At 37.9% G+C, this 19,434-nt stretch overlaps 1 protein-coding gene across 19 annotated transcripts in view; it reads left to right on the plus strand.

Annotated features, from left to right (window-relative positions):
- LOC107981865 (ubiquitin-protein ligase E3B) overlaps positions 1-19,434 on the plus strand; it is a 583,577-nt gene that overhangs the window by 473,000 nt on the left and 91,143 nt on the right. For 18 of the 19 annotated variants that reach the window (XM_032601499.1, XM_032601501.1, XM_032601502.1 and 15 more), the window contains one exon: positions 4,531-4,831. The exons of the other annotated variant lie outside the window; for it this stretch is intronic. In XM_032601499.1, coding sequence (XP_032457390.1) covers positions 4,531-4,831 — 301 coding nt within the window. The remainder of the gene's footprint in view (positions 1-4,530; positions 4,832-19,434) is intronic. 19 annotated transcript variants of the gene reach the window in all.

The raw sequence follows: 19,434 nt of genomic DNA on the forward strand, positions 1-19,434 counted from the left end.
AATTTCATTATCTGCTGCACGTAACCACAACCAAGAGAATAAATTATCGTCTCCTCATAATAGAACAAAGGGATGTGATCTATCTCCTTCAATTTTGAACAATAACACAAGGAATTCAGGTTTATCTTCACTAAATCAAAACAAGGGGATTAGTGATCTCCATAGTGTGTATGTATTAACATTATGAGCAGAATTATGATTTAGATGATCTACCTAATTCAGGGCCAGGTGATTTAGCTGATCCACCTCAAAACAACGACAAGCATTATAATTGACATAAAATGCTATAGCTTAACTATTACACTGCACAGGCTTGAAATTATATATTTTAGATCTTAGTGTGGTTTTCATGATGTCTGATTAGTTTGATAAGCTCTGAAGAGCAGAATCCATCAAGATATCCTAAAGTTGTATTTGTCAGTAAACTGGTAACAATGTACTAAAGCACGCTCTCCTATGGTTCGTTGCCTTCCTGCAGAAACTCTTTGTCGCAAAGTATACAAACTGGATTGACGTCTTCCATGATTTTACTGTGATAAGCTGCAAAAAAAAAACATTTATTCACAATATTTTTTTATAAAATAACATACCCCTATTATATTTGCAGTAACTGTTGAAATTGTTCTGAGAAATAACTATTAACGTCAAGATTATAGATTGCAAGTGAACTTCATTTTTGTACAAGTATCCGTATATAATTTGTAATAGTAAATTGTTCAACTAGGGGGGAAAATTGGATTTTTCAAGCAAGGATGATTTTTGAGCACAAGTGGAAGTTGAGGGCACCGAGTATCAATGTAAAGAGTTGTAAAACAATTTGCAATTATATAATTTCTTAATCTATAATCTAACACCGTGGGTGTTATTCTTGTTTTGATCATATTAAAACCCCCAATTAAAAAAAAAAAATTTAATTAGATTATTAGTTCCCTAGAATAAGTAAAATTTTTTTGCGTTTTTAAATACAAGACGCTTGGCCAAATTTCAGCCGCGGGACAGCTGCGCACGCGGTACATGCACACCCCACTCTTCACAAAAACGCGCTGTCACTTTTGTCACCAACTCACCTTAAATATTCATATTTATTGTTGCTTAATTATCAGATATAATATTTTAACTCTTACTGTAGACCACCTGTAAATTTGAACTCTTAATATCCCTACTAAAAAGCTTCAGTAAAAATCAGATGATTTCCAGGTGATTTTCAAGGGAAAAGCGTACCTACTTCGTATTTAATTAGCAGGTGATTTTCAGGTGAAAAGCATGTAACGTTTTATTACTTAAAAATATTATGTTTGGGATTTATATTTGCTATAATTTAATAAACTTTTTAACCATTATTATTATTATTATTATTTTCATTATCCTAGCCTATAACAGTTTTATAGTATTTCTTTCTCGCCCGCTGTTCCCATCTTCTGGTTCGATGACACTCTTTGCGGGCGGCGTCGATTTCTTTATCCCATCAGTATACTGGCGGTCTTCTATTGTTAGGAGTTCTCCTTGGCATTGCAGCGTCACATGCGCTAGTGATGTTTACCGTCACCTGCTCCGCCTTGCTGTTTGCCGTTCCAGACAGTTGCATTTCTTCTAGTGCTAACAGGAACATCTTCTTATCATAATCCTTCGTTTTCTAACCAACTCTATTGGTCGTTGTACTCGAACTGGGTCCCTGTTTTGATATTCCCACCTCCATTATTATGGCCTGGTGATCACTATGTGTGTAGTGCTCACTTACTGTCCATGAATCAACTGAGCCAATAAGGCTGCTGCTAACAAACGTCAGGTTGACATTAGACCCTGCGTCTCCTCTTCTATATGTGTGGGTGCATCCTTGGTTAACTAGGATCAAATCCAGGAGAGCAAATGCTTCCAGGAGTACTCGTTCTCTGTGGTTAGTCTTTATGCTGCCCCAGTCCACAGCCCACGCATTAAAGTCGCCTGCAATCAGTATTGGTTTCCTCCCTACTGCGTCTTGTATGAGCCGATCTAGCAGTTGTTCGAACTGCTCGATTGGAGCGTTAGGTGAAGCTTAAACAGTGACACCTGCTAACTTAGCCTGTATGAATCCTTTTTTACGGATCTTCATTTTTACACAGAAAGCAACGTTTCCACATGCCCAGATATGCTGCTTTACCCGTAGTGTCCATTTCCCACGATGGTTCGTCTAGATTCTTATATTGTTCGCACACAATAGCTACGTCTACCTCTTTCTCGCGGACATACTGATTGATTAGGTCCTGTGCTGTCTCACAGTATTTTAGATTTATGTGCACTATCTTCATTTTCGTTGGTTCTTCAGTACTTTTAATGCAGCTCGATAGGCCGGGCATGTATAGCTACCAGCTGCATGGTCACTCTTTGATTCTCCATCCTTTTCCTGGCAGAGAATGCAACTCAGCGCGTTTGTGCAACTTTTCGCTGCATGTCCTTCCGTTCCGCACTTAAAACAGCATTTAATTCTGTCGTACGTCTCTGTACACTTTTTCGTGATATGGCCAAAACCCAGGCATTTATAGCATCTAGGTGGTCGTGTCTCTTGACTAATTTTCCTGATTCTGCAATTAACCTAACCTACTTTGAGCTTTCCGAAGAGTCTTTACGGACGTCTCCTCTACTACTTCCTTCTCTTCTGGAAACTGTCTACTCAGGGCTTCTAGATTATCCTGCTTAGAGGTAAGCATATCCAGGTCTTTTATTTCAAAGACCACTTTATGCTGAAGCCAATTAATTGTGGCTTCTTTTACCTGCACCGCTTTAACCGCGTTTTGAAGTTCCTGCGTTTTCACTTATTTAGTGCGTCGTAGCTCCAAAAGAAGATCTACTGCCACCGTTTTGCGTATCTTATTTACACTATTACCGAGCACCGTCAGATTAGGGTCCGCTTTTATTTTCCTCAAAATATCAGCGTACGAATTTCCTTCAACAGCTTTTATAACAAGTGCATCAGCCCTGGTGATTCTCTCTCGTGGTTTTCTAGTGCCATTTTTGTTTTTGGCACCAGTGCTTTTGCGTATCACCTCTTTTCTCTTCTTTTCTTTCGTTTTCTCATTTATGGTGATAACTTTATGCCAGGGTGGGTCTGCTTTTTCTTTCAAAGACTCCTGTGAATTGGATTTTTGACGTGACTACCACAGAGGCTACTTCCTTATCTTTCCTTGTTTTCTGAGCGTTGTTTTCTTGTCGCTCTTCTACCTGGCTTAGTAACATTGCCTTACACTTATTTAGCGTTCTTGTCGTCACCGCGTTTGATGCATCTATTTTATGTGATGCCTTTCCTCCTTCTAAATATGCTGCTGGTTCGGTGACATTTACGCTTTTTTCAGCATCAATCCAAGGCTTTCCTCGCTCTTTTCCAGCGCCATTAGTCCTCTTTCAAGCCGCTTAAGTTGGATCATAATCGCCAATAGATTGCTTTTAACAGACTTATGAATGTTGGATGCGTTTGACACAACATTGTCCATAGAGTCCAGCCTGTCTCGGATCTTCTTCTATATGCTTTCTCGTTCTCGCTTAGCATTCCGGATTGTGTGAGTGGTTTTCTGTCAAATCAAATTAAGATTTTTCAATTTGTCTTGAAACTGTGGGAATATAATCCTAAAGTGTTCGAAGTAACTCATTAATTTTTTCAGAATTTTCTTATTAATATTCTTCGAGTTTCAGAGAGTCAAAGTAGGTGATCTAATTATTTTTTGCATATTAGCCTATTTTAATTAATTCATAGTTCCTCAAGAAAGCATTTTTCACTGTAGACATAGATATAGTTTATTTTGTAAAATGTTCTTACCCTTTCAATAAAAAAACCGCTGCCAAATCATTGGCACGTAGCTTTCTCTAATTAATTTATAGGTCCAATAAATAAAATATTGTTTTAATGTACAGTATATCTGCCTGCTAATGTATGAGGCGGTTTTTGATACATAATTTAATATATAAGTTTTAGATGGTTCATTGTCCAAACGTTTGCAGACCCCTCTATTTTTTATTATAGAATACGAACACTGTCGTAATTTTTTTTTACAGAAATTCACGCATATTAACATGTGTTCCTAAACAATCTAACCATCAAAACTACGGGCTATTGATTAGATAGGTCGCTAGCGTGATTTTCGAGGAAACGATTGTTACATTTCAGCTCTTTAGTTGAAAACCGCTTGACGAAATCGTTTGAAATTTCAGCAGCAGATAGCTTTTTTTATAGTGAATTACTAAATAAAATGTTGAAGCTTTTGATTATATTGTTTTAGAGATATAAGGAATATATATATATATATATATATATATATATATTTATTTATTTATTTATTTGTTCATTTATTTCTGCTATACCTGTCTTCTAAGCTATTTAAACCTCAATATTGGTACAAGCATGAGTTCGATCCGGATTCCGACCCCCAAAAAATTCATGAAGATACCTTTTTATAGTGCAAAAGTCTCAGTATGGGTCCTAGAATGTCAGAGACCCTGTATTATTAGCTAAATCTAGCTAAATCAGCCGATTTTTAACATGATATTTTCTAACATTTGCAGATCAAGTTTAGTTGAAGATGGTTACAGACAATTAGCAATTTTACCACAGCAATCTCTAAAAGGTATTATAAGAGTTCGGTTTATTAATTATCAAGGTTTAGATGAGGCGGGTATAGATCAAGATGGAGTTTTCAAAGAATTTCTGGAAGAGATAGTCAAGAAAGTTTTTGATCCTTCTTTTAATTTATTCAAGACAACGAGCGAAAATAGATTGTATCCTTCATCAACTTCTTCTTTACAAGAAAATCATCTTTTATTATTCGAATTTGCTGGACGTATTTTGGGAAAAGCCGTTTACGAAGTAAATATATGTTCTTTGTCCTTTTGTTTTTAATATGTTATTATCTAACTAATTTGTCTTATACTCCTAGTAGCCTCATTAGCCATTTTTAAATTCTTGCAGTCCTTCCTATTTGCTTTTGATTTCTCCTGTGCATTCCTAACATATATTATAGTTTCATTTTACCTCTTTTAATTCTATTTAACCCATTGCTTTATCTGCAATTTAATATTATTTTTAATGCAACCACCGTAAATAATGAAAGACAGGAGAATTGGTATATAAATGTATGTGCATATCGATGGCTGAGTGGAATAACAATGTATCCCGGCGGCGTCTCCGAGAACGTGGTATCCCGGCGGCGTCTTTGGAAACGTCGTATTCTAGGCGCAATTTTTTGTTTAATTTCGTAGTTACAGCACTGTTTGATATTTATTTCTCTTTCTCTCTCTCTCTCTCCCTCTCTCTCTCTCTCTCTCTCCCTCTCTCTCCCTCTCTCTCTCTCTCTCTCTCTCTCTCTCTCTCTCTCTCTCTCTCTCTCTTAATCGGCCCTCTGCCATGCACTGTATCTAGCATGAGCATTAACTAAAAGCACGGGATCTCTTTATAGGAAATTGTAGCCGGGGGGAAAGAGGGAAGGATACAGTCGGATAGATCGAGAGTCAGATGAGGAGAGAGAAAGAGAGAGCCACACTGCTGCAGCAATGACACGCCTTAGCATCACACGCACACACTCTAAACCGGCTTACCGCCTGCTGCTACTGCAGGAGAGGCATAGGAGGGGAAGTCGAGCGCTGGGAGGGAGAACCGAGTCATGCCTCTTGCCGCACGCGCAAACGAAACCTTGCTTGACTACTTGTGAACCCGATGAAGCCGTTGAGTGCCGAGAGAAAATATGTATATAGTTGCAAGAGTGAATGCTAATTAATAATGTACGATAAAGCCGACCGAGTAACTCTATTCGTTAAAGTATGTAACAGTTATTGTAAAAGGTTATCAGATAATGTGACGAAAAGAAAAGTGAGTGAGACCGCATGCGCGTAGGTATACGCCATCTCCGTTCCGCGAACAGCGATGGCGACGCGACACTCGTTGATTGTCCACTGATTGAGCCACGACTGTTTCCCCCGGTATTGGAATCGTATTTTGTCGCAGAGTTTTTCGTTCACGGGCGTTTTTACAGGGAACGAGACAGCATCCGAACGAGAGGAAGTTGTGGGAAGCAGACTAAAATAAGGTAGCAATTTCGTGCCGTGTTATTTCGTTATTAAAAGTCGGTTAATAGACGGAGAATTCGGCCGGGAACTGCTCACGGGAGTGTTGCGCGGAAACGTGAGTGCGTGTGAGATTTTAGCCATGTTCAAAGTCGGCATTGAATAGAGGAAACGAGGTAACAAACAAGATTCTGAGTGAAGTACGAGCTACATTTATTTATTTACTTTCCTGTCTCTGTAACGAATCTCCTTCCAGGAGAGAGTCTTGCAGCCGTGCAATTAATACGACCTGGTGCCTTATAAATTTGGTCGTGATATTAGTCGAAATATTTAACGTTGTTTAAGCCGGTTTACTAGAAATTAAGCGCAACGTTACACTTTGCAATGCATAAAATGCGAGTGTAAAATTATGCTTATATTATAATAACTTATACTATTGAGCGAATCGGATTCAAGTTAATGGATAAATTTATTTTTAAACGAAACGCGCGCTGCGCGGACATCAAGTTGTGGTGGTTAATGGAGTTCTTTATTAGCTTATTAATCATGTCACTTTTGCCCTATATTTTTTATACAAATATGGTACCTCGTACATATTTTAATTACATTTTGTTGCCTTAGGCTCATTCATTTGTCAAAATCCAGCTCCTTTTCCTCTTCTTTTTCCCGAGAAGCGGCGGGCTGCGGAGATTTCTCTGTCTTCTCTTGTCGAGCCGGTCGACAACAAAAGGGTGGAAGACCTACTCCCGTCCAACAGCAGTGTAGAAGAAGGAAGGGAAGACATTTCTGTTTCAGATCCGTCCACAGACTCCAAAGGCTCTTCCGTCCGAAAGAACGTTTCGTTCTGATCCCAAGAAAAGATCACTAAGGGGGGAGTACCTGTGGTGGTTGCCCTCTGGACGATCTCGCAGAGGTGGCTGACGGCATCGTCAAGACAGGGCCTGCGATTTTCGCGGTGCACCAAAAAAACAATCAAGCACCTTTACGAGCTCACTCTGCTGCTGTGATATCAGCCGGATCAGCTGACTCCCTTATCATCGCCGAGTTCGCTGCCATGCGCATAACGTTGGTACACATCGCTGCTGCGACCACGCGGACCCTTGAAGTGCTCTAGAAGATGAGCAACAATAAACAGCAGGGAGGCTAACGCAGCAACAACCAGCAGGGAGGACGTCGAGGACGGTCAAGGTCACGAGGAAGGTCTCCGGTAGCCAATCCAAACCACTGCTATTACCATCAGCAATTTAGGGACCAGGCGACGAACTGCAGACCACCTTGCTCTCACCCTTTGGCCCAGAAAAACTAGGACGGCTGCCGGGAGCTTCCGCGGTTTGCGACAGCCCAGACTGCGCTGAAAACCGCCTGCACGTCCTCGATCGGACGACAAACACTAGCTTTCTCGTTGACTCGTGGCGATCATGGGGGCAGACTTCCTTTACCACTCAGACTTTCTGGTGAACCTCCAGCATCGCCATCTCATCGACCTGACCACGACACTCTCGACCCCGGCAGAGATCCAGGCGAAAGCCATCCACGGCTTTTCCGTTGTTGCAGGTTCTAGCTCTGGCGACCCTCAGGACGAGTACCAGCGGCTGCTGGCCAAGTTTGCTTATTTGGTCGAGCCACACCAAGGGTGTGCCACGCTTAACGGCAAAGTGGTTCGACACCAGATCCACACGACAAGCCCTCCGGTCCACGCTCGATCCAGGCCGCTCTACGGCGACCGACTGAAGGCTGCCAGAGACTACTTTGACCATATTTTCAAGAGGGGCATCATCTGACCTGGATCCGGGCAATGGTCCAGCCCGCTACACCTGGTGCCTAAGCTGAATGGAAGAGTACGCTGTGCTGGCGACTACCGCAACCTCAACGCCAACACTATCCCAGACCGGTACTCTTTGCCGAGAATCGAGGACCTCCTTTAGGACTGCCAGGAATGCACTGTTTTATTGGTTATAGACCTGGGAAAAGCGTTCTACCAGGTGCCCATGGCCCCCGAGGACATCAGCAAAACAACCGTGACGACGTCTTTTGGGCTCTTCGAGTTCTGCACGCTCTCGCTGGGACTCCGAAATGCCATGCAGACCTTCCAACGTTTTATGGATAGCCTGATTCAAGACATCCCTCTAGCTCGCGCCTACATAAACGACATTATTGCGATGTCCAGCAGCCACGAACAACACCAGCAACATCTTCGTGCGCTGTTCGAGCGATTACGCTAGGTGCATCTGACCGTCAACCTCGCCAAGTGTGCGTTTGGGCAGAAGAAGGTGGATTTCCTTGGTTTCACCGTCTCGAGCCAGGGCTTCCGACCACCAGCGAAGAAAAGAGATGCTATCCAGAACTTCTCCAGAGTCACCCAAGGCTCTCAGACGTTTTCTGGGCATGCTGAATTTCTTGTATCCTGGAGGGCTGAGAGTTTACCGTCAGGACAGACTACAAGCCGCTAGTCTTCGCACCAGCCAAATCAACTGACTAACAAGGAAAGGTACCCAACCCGAACTCACCGATTTTGATGATTTTCATATATGTTGTAGAGCATAAAAAAATAAGAGACACGTATTTTTTTTTATCGGCTAATTTTCACTTTTAAGGGGTAAAAACCTCCCCTAAAGTTAACCCCCAAAAAGCGTTTTTTTTAAATATCTCGGCTTAAAATTAATATTTTTCAATGAAACAAATTGGAGGTTATTTCTTACAAAAAGAGCAAGTATTTCATGGTGATTTGAAGAGTAAGAGTAGCATCCCCTATTTTTTAGGGGTTGAAAACATATATTTTTTGGCATAATTTTATAATAAAGATGTTTAAACCGACTAAAAAAAAAATGGAAAAAATGTTTAAACATCCTTAATAACAAAATTTAGTTGACGTCTTTCGGTGTTTTCATAAATATTACCCCTAAGGGGGTAAACCACCCCTAACACAAAATAACTGTAAATATGTAATTCAATACATAATATTTCGTAGAAAGTTTGTATATAGAGGTTTTCGAGGTCGCTGATTACAAATCTGTTATCAGCTTTTGAAAATTCAAAATGGCGGAACCAATAAGACGGAAATATCGAAAAAAAATTTTATATAATAAAAAAGTTTTAAACGACTAAAAAAATTGGAAAAAATTTGTAAACATCTATAATAAACAAATTAAGTTTTTCGATTTTTTCATAGATACTACCCTTTAGGGGGTAAACCACCCCTAACACAAAATAACTATAAGTATACTTCAATCCATAATATTTTGTAGAAGGTTTGTATATAAGGGTTTTCGAGATCGCTCTTTGCAAATCTGATATCAGATTTTGAAAATTCAAAATGGCGGAACCAATGTGGTGGACGAAAATGTCGAAAAAAAATTTTAACTTTCATAAAAACTTGTTATAAATGTGTTATCTTTGTAGCCTGTACATGTGAACTAAAGAGCCTTAAACCCTAAACCCCTAAAGAACAAATAGGCTAAATGGTTGTGCTTTTTAACCAAACCACCTCAAATTCCTAAATTTGTAAACAAGAAAATTCTGTGTGTGAAGCAGTTTTATAATTTCCGTAGAAATTGTTATCAGAATGTTATTGAAATTCCTTTATTGTAAATTCAACTTATAATGTATTTTTGTTTATAATATTAGAGTATAATAATAATCTACAATCTTTTATCTTTTGCCATAGTGCATTTTTTGTATTGAGCATAAAATATATTATTTTACGATGTTTTTACAATAATGGTAGTCCTCATAAAAGTGTTTAAAGCACAATGCTTTTTTGCACCAACCACATCGTACAATTGCAATGTTTGTGCACCCTTCTATTTCACAATGTGTTGCACAAGACTTTCCAAAACTGAAATCTATAGGATTATCAAATTTATCTGGTTTTTCATTGACGTAACCGCTTTTATACCAGGAATATTTAAACAAATCTATATATCTCGGTGAAGACAGTTGGTTGTGAACCAATGATTGAAGTTTAATTATATTATTTCTCACATGTAAATTCATATCATGATCCATTAACATTACATTATCAGAAAATGTTCGGACAAAGTTTTTCCAAATACGGAATCCATAGACATCAAGTGGTTGTATTTTTCCTGTGGTTCCAGTTGGAATTTTTTTTATGTTAATAATTTTATTTTGTGGCATTGTTTCTTCTATAACTTTGTCACAATGACCACTCCAAGAATCAAGTAATAGTATTGAGTATGGCCTACATAGGGATAAAATATTTTTTCCAACCAGATTTTGAAGTGATCTGCAATTAAACGACTTACTAATTAACTGATCAACGATATTACAATGTAAAAATTGTTATTAGTTCCCTTACTTGTTGTTAATTTTCCAGATTTGGATGCTTCCACGTACACGTTTTCTGGTCTAAATATGTTTTGTTCTACAATAGGGCCAAACTTGCCACTTGGTTCCTTTAAAACAAGAAATAGCGGTGACAACAGTTGTCCAGTAGCTGATATTAGTGACTGTATAGTATAACTATGCGTTGTTGCTGAAATTGACTGTACCAGACATTGCACTTGCTTTTCTCCTTCTACTGCTAATGTTCTTCCAGAATGCATTTCTAGCTGAAATCCGCTCTGATCTGTATTATACAAATTTTCGAGTCCAATCCTTGGTATACACGATTTAACGTCATCGATAAATGCTTCAGCTTTAGCCGTAAGTTCTGCACTACTTTCTAGTGTTTTTCTTGTTATGAACTTATTTATTTTCCTAGAAACTATTCGGTGTGCTTGCTTAAATTTGAGTAACCAATGTTTAGAAGCTTTGAATCTAATATCATCAAAACCAATTTCTTTTTTAGCTTGTAGGCCCATCGAATTATATCTTCATCATGGATAATTGCACCACTGTCGAGAGCTGCTTGAAAATTATCCAGGGTATACTGACAAATTTGTGCTACTTTTTCTCTATACGTGCCACCTTTATTAATTGAATGAGCCCAACGACGTAGCTGACTAATAGATGATACTTTTTTGAATCTGTTTTGCACTGTTTTGAGACTTAAATTTTGCTTCGTTTTGCTACTTCTCCAAAATTCTACAGCTCTTTTTTTGTATTCAAAATCTAGTTCTTCATTATCTGCTGTACATTGATTTGTTGGTGCTATATCCGGATCAGGAAAATGATGTTGCACTTCATCTTCAATTATTTCCGCATTATGGTCTTTATACTCTTCTTGAAAATCCAAAGAGTCATGAGTAATCATTTCTACATCGTTGAAATCATGTGTTGCATCTATTAAAATTTCTTTTATTTTTTCGGCCAACTCTGTTTCGTGATAATTCGTGACACTATCTGGTATGTTTAACGCTTGAAAGTATGCTAATAATAAGTTTAGAACGTTTAACGGATTAATTTTCATTTTTCAATCTAAAATGAAAACAAGCGGTAAAATTTATACAAGCTGTGTTTTTGCATGTAAGGCACGACTGCTACATTTCTACCAGAATAAAACGAGTGAATGTAAATTGAATCAAATCATTAATTTATGCATTGGAGAAGAATTCTCGTTCCACTTTGTGATGTTCGGAAAACTCTATTTTTGGTTTTATTCAACTTTTATTCACTTTGAAATTGAATAATGTAATCTATATAAAATCACTAAAGAAAATTTTCTACAACTGTATGATACCACTGACAAACAAAAAGACGTACTATTCGTACTTTCCGGCATCGAACTAGAATACCCACAAAACTCACTCACTGCCTAAAAAATAACACAGGCAGTTGAGGTAAACATTCGATGAAAACAATCTAAAAAAAGAACATACTGATTCGCACATATTGTCAACAACTTTTATGAGTGAAAGACATTTATCTGTGGAATTATCATTGAATGTACGATAACATTCATTAAACTAATGAATGCATATAAAATTCCCTTTCAATAACAACGTGTTCTTTAATTGCAAATGAAGTTCGAGTATTAATATTCTTTTATGTATTTTTACCAATAACAAAAATTATCATAGTAATATAATAATAATAATAAGAAGAAGATGAATAAGCATAATTGCAATAGCAATAATAACAGTAATACTGATAATAGCAATGATAATGAAAAATAATAATAATAATTAGAATAATATTTATTATTAAATTTAGATTTTTTGATAAATTCATTAAATCGTAGCAAATAGTATTATTATGGAATTCCAGACTGTAGATATTTTACTATAGATACAATAATCATTACTTCGAGAATTCATCTAAAAAACTTTCGGCTTACGAAATAATTGTAACAATGAAAAACTCCCAAGTTTGACAACATTAAATTTTATTACAAAACGCAAAAGAGTTTGATAAACTAATTTTATTAACCTATGTTTTTTCATTTGCAAAAAAGTGTGGACTTTTTGAATTTATAAAATTATATAATTATGCAATTTATGAAATACTTTATAATTTATGAAATTACTTTTGAAATTATGCTAATTTATAAAAGCAGAAAAATAAATAATCTTTGATTGAAACATAAAACGAGACGTTATTTGTTACATACAAAATGATAGAATAAAATATCGGTAATATGTCTATACTCGTGTCTACGGTAAAGCATAGGCCTTCGGCTTGTCTGGAGGTTAGGCGTTTGGAGTCGTTTGGTTAAAAAGCACAACCATTTAGCCTATTTGTTCTTTAGGGGTTTAGGGTTTAAGGCTCTTTAGTTCACATGTACAGGCTACAAAGATCACACATTTGTAAACAAGTTTTTTTGAAAGTTAAAATTTTTTTTCGACATTTTCGTCCACCACATTGGTTTCGCCATTTTGTATTTTTAAAATCTGATATCAGATTTGTAAAGAGCGATCTCGAAAACCCCTATATACAAACCTTCTACAAAATATTATGGATTGAAGTATACTTATAGTTATTTTGTGTTAGGGGTGGTTTACCACCCTAAGGGGAAGTATCTATGAAAAAACCGGAAAACTTAATTTGTTTATTATAGATGTTTACAAATTTTTTCCAAATTTTTTAATCGTTTAAAACTTTTTTATTATATAAAATTTTTTTTCGATATTTCCGTCCGCCATATTGGATCCGCCATTTTGAATTTTCAAAATCTGATAACAGATTTGTAATCAGCGACCTCGAAAACCTCTATATACAAACTTTCTACGAAATATTATGTATTGAATTACATATTTACAGTTATTTTGTGTTAGGGGTGGTTTACCCCCTTAGGGATAATATTTATGAAAACACCGAAAGACGTCAACTAAATTTTGTTATTAAGGATGTTTAAACATTTTTTCCAATTTTTTTTAGTCGGTTTAAACATTTTTATTATAAAATTATGCCAAAAAATATATGTTTTCAACCCCTAAAAAATAGGGGATGCTACCCTTACTCTTCAAATCACCATGAAATACTTGCTCTTTTTGTAAGAAATAACCTCCAATTTGTTTCATTGAAAAATATTAATTTTAAGCCGAGATATTTAAAAAAAACGCTTTTTGGGGGTTAACTTTAGGGGAGATTTTTACCCCTTAAAAGTGAAAATTAGCCGATAAAAAAAAATACGTGTCTCTTATTTTTTTATGTTCTACAACATATATGAAAATCATCAAAATCGGTGAGTTCGGGTTGGGTACCTTTCCTTGTAAGCGACGCCCAGAGTACAGCAGCACCTCAACTACGTGCTCCAGTTTAACGTCAGGTTCCAGCACATCAAAGGGGAGGACAACGTTGTGGCTGACGCGCTGTTAAGGCCATGCTCGACTATCGCAGACGCTCAGAAGGAAGACGAAGAACTTCCGCACCTCCTCCAGACAGGCACACTGGCTCTCCAGCAGCTTGAGATCCAGGGGTACAAGATCAGCTGTAACGTGCACGACAGTGTGGTCCGACCCTACCTGCCATTCAAGCTCCGGCGTACCGCCTTCGACAGTGTGCATCGCCCAGTTCATCACAGTGTGCGAGCCACCGTCGGGATGCTGACAGCGAAGTACGCCTGCCCTGGCATTCGCAAGCACGCTAACTCCTGGGCTCAGTCTTGCGACTTGTGCCAGCGTTCCAAGGTGCAGCGACATAATCGGGAAGCACTGTCATTCTTCGACGTCCCAGACAACCGGTTTGACCACATGCACATGGATTTCATAGTCATGCCACTCGTGGGAAAACTGCGCTACTGCCTGCCTATGATCAACTGGTTCTCCAGATGACTTGTGGTAGTGCCGTTGGCAGATATCCGAGCAGAGACCATTGTGAAGAGCTTCTTCTAGCACTGGATTGCTCATTACGGCGCTCCGATAACGATAACGACGGACCAGGGCACCCAATTTGAGTCTGCCTTGTTCGCCTCCTAGGCGCAGATGGTCGGCTCTCGCAGGATCCATACGACGTCGTACTAACCACAGCCGAACGAACTCATCAAGCGGTTTCACCGAACCCTGAAGGCCACACTGATGTCTAGAGCACACGTCCCCTGTCCCGACAGACTGACCATCGTCATGCTATGTCTCAGATTCTGCCTCAAGGAAGACCTCTAGGCCTCTCCAGCAGAGATGCTGTACGGATCCTCCTTACGCATCCTTGTGGAGTTTTTCGTCACCTACAGTATTCCAGCGGACATCAGCACCTTTTCAGATAAGCTGAAGGAACTTTTCAGGTCCATCAAACCTGTGCCAGTGTCTTAGCACATGGTCTACAAGCCATTCTGGCTCAAGAATCTCGCCACCTGCTCGTACGTCTACCAACGAGTCGATGCGGTTAGGAAACCGCTGGTCTCCCTCATACGTGGGCCCCTTCAAGGTAGTTCGCAGAGTCAGCGAGAAGGTCTACGTTATCCTGGTCAATGGAGTAGAGAAGACTGTCACTACTGACGCCTTCATACTAGCCCACCAGGACACCTCCGACCCGCAGTCCTCGTCAGCTACCACGGCTCCAGCAGCGGCTTCGCCGACCCCCGAGCCGGTCGACAACGAAAGGATGGAAGACCCCTTTTTGTCCAACAGCAGCAAAGAAGAAGGAAGCGAATATATTTCTGTATCAGATCCGACCACAGACTCCAAAGGGAACAGCGTTTGGTTCTGATCCTCTCAAGGGAAGATCACTAAGGGGGAGTACCTGTGGTGGTTGCCTTATCGCGACAGCTAGCGCCACCTCGCGGTCGTCGCAAACAAACCCTCGTCCCACGGGAGATCTTCTAGAGGGCGCTGCCCTCCCTGTCAGCGTCTCGCATCTGAGCGTAACTCGCCGTTCGCTCTCTCACCGATTGACCCTGTCTCGCTACACATTGTCAACCGCCATATTCTCGATTTATACGATCTCTCAAGTCAATCTGTGTTAGCTTCGCCACGCGATCTTTAATTTAATAATAAATTGAAGTAAACTTAAAGTGAGGAAGTATTCATTTATTTGCGCACCAAATCCCCGACACACCATTCCCGCTTAAGAGTCTACTACACGGGTTCTTAAGATAAAATAGACATTCGTCGGCGTGCAAACGCGTCATTATACTGTCGACGTTGTGCTATGTGATGTCTTGTTCCATTTTCGACCTGAGCTGAGAACCGAATGCCAATTGCTGGATAGCTGAGAACGAATTGAGCAGCTACGATTTCCCAAAGAAGATAAACTAGCTGTTGGCTCTGGAGATCAAATTATCTTCGTATGTTACTGTGGAACGTTCTTAATGTGTTTTAAAAAAGAATTAGGGGGTCAAAACATATTACAAAGAAACCTCTACGATCAACAGTGACCGCAATAGACTGACATCCTACTAAGGACTTACTCGACAATATATTTACAAAACTGCCTGAAGCATCTTGAAATTAAAACAAGTCATAAAAGCAGGTATATTTTTTATCTTGTTTTGCCTGCCAATGGCCTACAAAGTAGATAAATCCGACAAATTTAGTTTTGTAATTAATCTTGACAATACTTAAAAGTAAGAGGCAGCTAGACTTACAACGATGAGGAAGTTCTAGCCGCTTCGGTTGATAGACAGGCCAGAACTAAAATCAATGATAGTGCACTCGAAACAAAAATTACTCATTATTTTATGATGGAAGGTAAAATTTTGAAACTGAAAATATTAAAGTAGAAGGAAAATGGTATTTCTGAAATGAACGAAAAGGGCAACTAGAAAATGAGAAAGTGCTTTTTCGGAAGGGAGTGGGAAAAGAAGGAAAAAGAAGAGAGGACGATCAAAATAATAACGTGGATCATAACGGGAATAAGTAAAATATGGGAAGCGTGGGACATATTAGGAAAGCAAGATATAATAATGTTACAGGAAACCTGGCTAGAAAAAGAAAGGGAAGGAGGATTATTAAAAACTTTAGACCAGAGGTATAAATGGGAAGCTAAAGCAGCGGAAAGAGAAAGCAATAGAGGGAGGGCAAAAGGTGGGATAGTGGTAGGAATAAAACAAGAACTTGCAAAAAAGGTAAAAATAAAAGAATGGAATTACGGGATAAGTTTACAAAACATTGATATGGGAGGGAACGACAAAATGAATCTGATAACTTGCTACAATAATGTGGGCATGAATAAAATAGGAAAGGACCTAGAAGAGATAGTACAAGAAGGGGTCAATAGAGGGGAGAGAGTGGTGCTAACAGGGGACTTCAATGCCAGGATAGCGGAACAGCAAGGGGAAGGAGATCAGAACGGAGAAAATAAAAGGGAATCAAAAGATAAAACGTTAAATGCGGAGGGGAAAAAGCTTCTAAAAATATGCGATGAAATAGGCTTAAAAATTAGAAATGGGATGACGAAAGGGGATGAAGAGGGGAGGATAACTTATACGGGGGAGGGAACAGGTTCGGTGATAGATCTAGTACTAGAAATAGAAACAGAAAAGGAAAGCATAATAGAAGAAATGGAGGTAAAGAAAAGAATAGAATCAGACCACCTACCGATAGCTTTCTTAATCAAAAGAAGGGAGAGGGTTGGAAGGTCGGATGAGGAAGAGGAGCCTCCGAAAATTGTCGAAAGAGTCTCACACTCGGCCTTCCGCCAAAAATATTATTTTTTTAATTTGGCGTTGCTAGAGGAATTACGTAGGCGGGGTTTCATTCTGGCTGCATGACCTTGCGATGACCTTCAGTGCCGCAACCGAACATACCATTCTGAACGTAAAATTTACCGCTCTTTCCATTCCCGCAATAAAAGAATGGGGTTCCTATTTAAAAATCCAAAGTTGACCTTCAAATGACCTTGAAAAACGCGTTCAAGGTCAAATCCAAGGTCACCATCGGGTTGCCCCTTCGATATCCTACAACTTTGGTCTCTACCATTTTTTCGATTGTGGCTGTCCCTGACGAGTTATGAGCGGTGCCCGTTTAAATTGGGTCACCCTATATATATATATATATATATATATATATATATATATATATATATATATATATATATATATATATATATATATATATTGCAAGGACTGTGTAGCATTTAGGTAGGTGGTAGTTAAAGAAAAAATATATTGTCAATTAAAATAACATAATGTTGTATATAGAACCATATCACTGAATGCGCCTCGCAAGTTTCTCGAGATATTTAGTTATATTTAAATCAAAGATTAAATTTTACCATATAATAACCGAACAAAATAATAGTCTTATTTATACAAGTGAATTTAGTATGATCAAGGAAAGTACATTTTAAAATTGACGTGAATTGAATAATCTCATTTAAATGTATCATGAATTACTCCTCAGCAACAATTGAACAGCCTGTAGTTTATGGGAAACTATAGTCGACTTTTTGAAAGAAACTAGAACAGAGAAAGAAACAACACTCGAATTATTATGTTTAGTACGGTATAGTAGTTTGTGACAACACAGTTCCATTCTCTTCGTATTCAAAAAAGAAACATTTAAATAAGTAGTTTCGCTGGTATATGTGTTATGTGTGTTGAGATTATGCGTTGCTGCGTAGAACAGGAACACTTGCGACCACCTAGCGATGGTTTGGATATGAGATCCACGTGTTTGTGAGTAACGCATGAGTTTATTGCATTATCGCGTGAATGGTTTACGTTGCAGATTGCGATGCGCCCTAACCTGATATTGTAAAAGACACTTAGTCCTTAGACTGCAACTCAACCTCTCCAGCTTACGGGAACAGTTAGTTAAGTTAGCCTGGTTAGTCGCATTTACCGTGCCAGAGCTTCGCCGTGGCTATACCTCTGTGAGCACAAGTGAAATAGACGCTTAGCACGAATGCCTATTCTTCCGGCCAGTGTTAGTAAGCTTATAAGTTAGCACTGCAAATAAAACACTGAAACATGAATCCGTTACTAAGCGATTCACTTATTGCACTTATACTTAAACTTAAAATAAAACACTGAATATTTCTCGCCATTGCTCTCTGGAATGCACGCCTTTCCATCGTCCACACACGAGCCTCTCGGTATTTTACACGTGACCGCGATTATCGACCTCGATCAACTGAAGAGATTCGCGCTCCGAAACAGTTTTAAATATATATAATCCACAAATTTATAATAATAAAAATATGAAACAAAAACAATAATAAAATAATACACCATTATTAAAATATAATTTTATTTTGAAATCAGGAGTAATTACATTACATCATAACATTGAAACATAATACTTATTATTTAAATTTAAATTTAATTCAAAGAATGTATTGTTATTAAGTAATATTATGTAGTTATTGAAAGCATACATTTATTTCGATGCGATGTGATGTATTAAACATAATATCGAAAGGATTAGATTTTATTCACGACGGACAAAACATCAGAGAAAAGAATAAATTTGATGTCAAGACATAACTACATTACTATAGACGATAAATGGGAAATTGCGAAATTTTCGTCATGGTGGTCATATTTTTTTAGATGTACTTTACATCTAAAAAAGAGATCTGACGATGAGACAAATTAACTTAAAAAAGGCGTGATATAATATAGATGTTGATGTCATGTTAAGTCAACTACTTCGATTGGTTGTTAGAGTCATACAACATATATATGACATTGTGATGGTTTTAACTCGGTTTTCTAATATACTTAACACGGGATCTGTTGTAATATTATGACGCGTTTATCAAAGTTACTATATCAGTTCTGTCTATTTATTAGTTAATACTATAAATTTAATTGTAAACTAATATAAAAATTTAAGTTAATAACATTAATAACAAGTCTTTACTTTAAGTTAAATATAATAATAAGATAATTTTAAATTTATTAATTAATATTTATTATTTTAATATTATGGTTCAGTGTTAGCTATAGATTAAATATAAGTGTATATATTTTATTTTTAATACATTTTCTTTTTTTTAAATATCATTTATTGTTTCATATTAGTAAATATATTGAGTCTTAATAAAAATGGTATATTTTATACCTAAGACGAAAATCACTGGTAAAATTTTTACTTGTACAGTTTTTCAGGTTGTTAAATAATAACCAAT

Source organism: Nasonia vitripennis, assembly GCF_009193385.2.
Source record: "Nasonia vitripennis strain AsymCx chromosome 2 unlocalized genomic scaffold, Nvit_psr_1.1 chr2_random0004, whole genome shotgun sequence".
Lineage (NCBI taxonomy): Eukaryota > Metazoa > Arthropoda > Insecta > Hymenoptera > Pteromalidae > Nasonia > Nasonia vitripennis.